This window comes from Saprolegnia parasitica, assembly GCF_000151545.1.
Source record: "Saprolegnia parasitica CBS 223.65 unplaced genomic scaffold supercont2.445, whole genome shotgun sequence".
Taxonomy (NCBI): domain Eukaryota; phylum Oomycota; class Saprolegniomycetes; order Saprolegniales; family Saprolegniaceae; genus Saprolegnia; species Saprolegnia parasitica.
The window spans coordinates 3,869-7,133 of NW_012156839.1; the positions used below are offsets into that span (position 1 = coordinate 3,869).

Sequence of the window (3,265 nt, forward strand, 5' to 3'; positions counted from 1 at the left end):
CTTGCCGTGGCACTTGGATCGGAGCGCGAGCTGGCGTCGGTACGGCGATCGGAGCGGGGGCTGGCGTCGGCGTTTCGTGATGCGTCGGGGCAGCTGGTTTTGCTTCGAGCCACGTACTTCCTGGCTCCAACTCGAGCGTCGAGTACAACTGGCGCGCTTGCTTGTACTCGTTCTCGGTCTTGACTAGGTACGAGTCCCAATCGCTGGGCCGCAGTTTGGGCCAGTCATGGTCGCCGACGGGCTTGAAGTGTCGATCGACGTGGTCGCTCATCATGTCGGTGCGCAAGCGGTCGCAGCCGGCCGTGCAGTGGTCGACGACGACGCGCATGGAAAGAAGACAGTAGCGGCAGCAGTAGTCAGGTGGAAGCTTGAAGTACTGCTTGCGCCGTGGCGGCGCCTTGCCCGTCGTGACCTTGCCGCTCAAGATAGCGCGGTGCAAATTCGTGCACGTCTTGGTCGAGTGGAGCTTGACGCAGTAGTCACACGTCTCGTTGGCACCTCCAACCCAGCGCGCGGCGGTGGCAGGTTCGTCTTTTGCTTCTTGGAGCACGGGACGCGCCGACTTGATGTGCTGTGTCAGCGCAGCCTTGTCCATGCGTTCGATCGACGACACGTCGCTCGGCACTTGAGTGCGCCAGTGGTGCGCGAGGAACGCCGTCTCCAAGCGCGTGGCGACCAGTGCCTTGTACGCCTCAAAGCGGTCCATCTCGACGGTACTCAAGAGCATAACGCACGGTGGCTTGAAGTGCAGAAGGGGCGAGAGGAAGGCGTCCGCCGCGTTGGCAACACCCCGAACAAACACATCGACACCATCGGCCACCCGCGGTGGATCCAGGAGGCCGTCGAGAGACCCAAGCAAGCTTGGCTGCTCCTTGGTGAGCAGCGACAACCAGAGCTCGCGCGGATCGCTCGTGCCAGCGACGACGCTGTGGAGACGCGGATGCATCGCAGAGACGAGGTACGCGTGCGCTTCGTTGGCGCGTCGGGGCCGCCCTTGCGTGATAAACGCCTCGAGAGCTGCGAGCACGCGCTCGTCTTCGCCGTTGGAGACTAGAGTGTGGCCAAAAGCACGTAGCTCTGCGTCCACGTCGTCAAAGTTGGAGTGCGAGTAGTACGCACGAAAAGGACACGCCTCCAAGAAGCCGGCCTTCCACGCCGAGAAGGTGTCAAAGGACTGGAGCAGTATTCCCGCGTAGCTGGCCATTGCAAAAAACAAATGACCTCGCGGCAGGCATACCTTGCCTATGTCGCCCAACGGTGCGTTTCTGGGAAAGGGAGTTTGTTGCAGCATCCCAACGAGCCCAACGGTGCGATCTCTTGTGTAGCCAGCGACTGCCCAGGTGACTTGGGTAGATCGGCAAGAGAGGCACTCAAAATGGAGCTTCAGGACGGGATTTTGTGGTGAAAGTCGCAACCTCCCTCGGTCGCTCAAAATTTGTCATCATTTCCACGTGTGATCGATGCGTCGCAAAGGCCTGAGATTGACAACTTCCACTCCCCTATACCCTTCTCTGATCGTCTTTTGGACTCTGCTGTGTCCCTGTCAGTGAGACTAGGATACGTCTCGGTAGGAGACACATATCTCAAGTGAGGGACGGATTAGCCTTCAAGAGTATTGTGTGGACGGCTTGAGGGCTGACGGCTTCGGCTGCGGTCACCCTGTAGATAGGAAGCTCTCTTATTGACCACAGTACTCCATGTTGACGGGCTATTATCGGGTGGTAGGGTTGGCGTCACCGGTTTGAAGCCCGCCGGTCTAGCACGATATGCAGTGCATCATTCATACGGTTGCAGCCTAGAATATCGAGAGGCGCAGAGGATGCAGTGAGAAGGACATGTGCGCCAACAAGCCGTCCAATAGCTCTTCTCTCCCAGTCCTATCCGTAGCTACAACCCGAACCAAAGAGTAGCCAATATCCATGCCATTATGCATCCATGCGATCTCTCGCCGCACATCATTTCTTGTTTTTCATTGCCTGGCCATGGCGCGCCCACCGTCACCGAGCTTGTCGGGGTCCGTCGCGACGTGGCTTCTCGGCCACCTTGGCGACCAACGCGACGCTCTTCGTACCCCGTGGCGAGACGGAAGATGGGCGGTTCATTTACCACTTGGAGGGATGGTACAAAGAGACACAGTCCAGTACGTTCCTCCTCGTCCTCGGCAACCAAAACATGATTGTGACCAAGGACCCGGCCGTCTACAGGGCGGCACTCGGGCTCAGCCATCAAAAGTACTTTGACAGGTCGCCGTCCATCACCGCTGTCATAACGTACTTTCTGCCTCGGTCCTTGGGTGCCGTCACGTCGCACGACTGGTCGCGCATCCGCCGGACGCTACAGCGCGGCATGGCGATGCAGAGCTTCGGCAGCCTCCCGGCGCTCGTCGCATCGTCCATCCAAAAGCTTGAGCAAAGTATCCGTCGAACGACAAGGATGTGCTCACCGTCGTGCCCGAAGATTTATTTCCTCGCCTCACGTTCAAGCTCTTCCACCGCCCTCTTCCACCGCATCATGTACCATTGGGATCTCAACACGGTGGCCGGCGACTCGATCAACTTGCTTCAAGCCGCGCTCCACCTGAGTGAGATGTTTGCCAAGCGGGTGATGCTGCCGTTCCCGCTCTTGTGGAAGCTACCATTGCCGCACAACTACGAAGCTGACGCGGCACTCAACGACTTGCACACCAAGGTCGTCGAGCTCGTCAACGCGCGGCGTCAGTACCTCGCGTCCCTCAACGAGCTACCGCAGCCCACGTTGCTCGCCTACGTTCTTGGTGCGCTCGAGGACGAGACTCTTTCGACGGGCCAAGTCTACGACAACGTCATGGCTTCTTCATTGCGGCGTTCGACACGACGTCCAATGCGCTCGCCCTTCTCTTCAACAACCTCGCACTGTATCGCACCGTCGCTGGCTCCCTAGTCCTTTGCCCCTCCATCCATGGTGATAAATACACGTCCCATATTGTTTTTACAGCTCGACGACGTCTACTTGGAGAGCGCGTTGGCGCGGAGCCAGTCATCGAGTGTGCGTGCAATGTCCATCATACTCGGTCGCGCTTGCGGGTCGGAGCGCAGACACGCGGCGAGAAGCGATCGGTGTTCGTCGGGACACGCCGAGGCCGCGTCGATGCTGAGCCGGTGGCCTTCGAGCACGAGCGCCGCGGCTTCCTGCGGCGGCATGTCGCGGCCAAACGGCTCCGTGCCCACCATGATCTCATAGAGGAGGACACCAAACATATACGCGTCCGAAGCCGGCGAAAACACGT

At 59.2% G+C, this 3,265-nt stretch overlaps 2 protein-coding genes across 2 annotated transcripts; one reads left to right on the plus strand and one right to left on the minus strand.

Moving 5' to 3' along the window:
* Window positions 1-1,982: 1,982 nt before the first annotated feature.
* On the plus strand, window positions 1,983-2,919 carry SPRG_16796 (hypothetical protein; the record flags this gene model as incomplete). Its single annotated transcript, XM_012356365.1, has 2 exons — window positions 1,983-2,067; window positions 2,129-2,919. The coding sequence occupies 2 exons, from the start codon at window positions 1,983-1,985 to the stop codon at window positions 2,917-2,919; spliced, it is 876 nt and encodes a 291-aa protein (XP_012211755.1).
* A 65-nt stretch (window positions 2,920-2,984) lies between these two features.
* On the minus strand, window positions 2,985-3,212 carry SPRG_16797 (hypothetical protein; the record flags this gene model as incomplete). Its single annotated transcript, XM_012356366.1, has 1 exon — window positions 2,985-3,212. A coding segment is annotated over one exon (228 nt), but the record flags the coding sequence as incomplete, so codon positions are not given.
* Window positions 3,213-3,265: the final 53 nt, after the last annotated feature.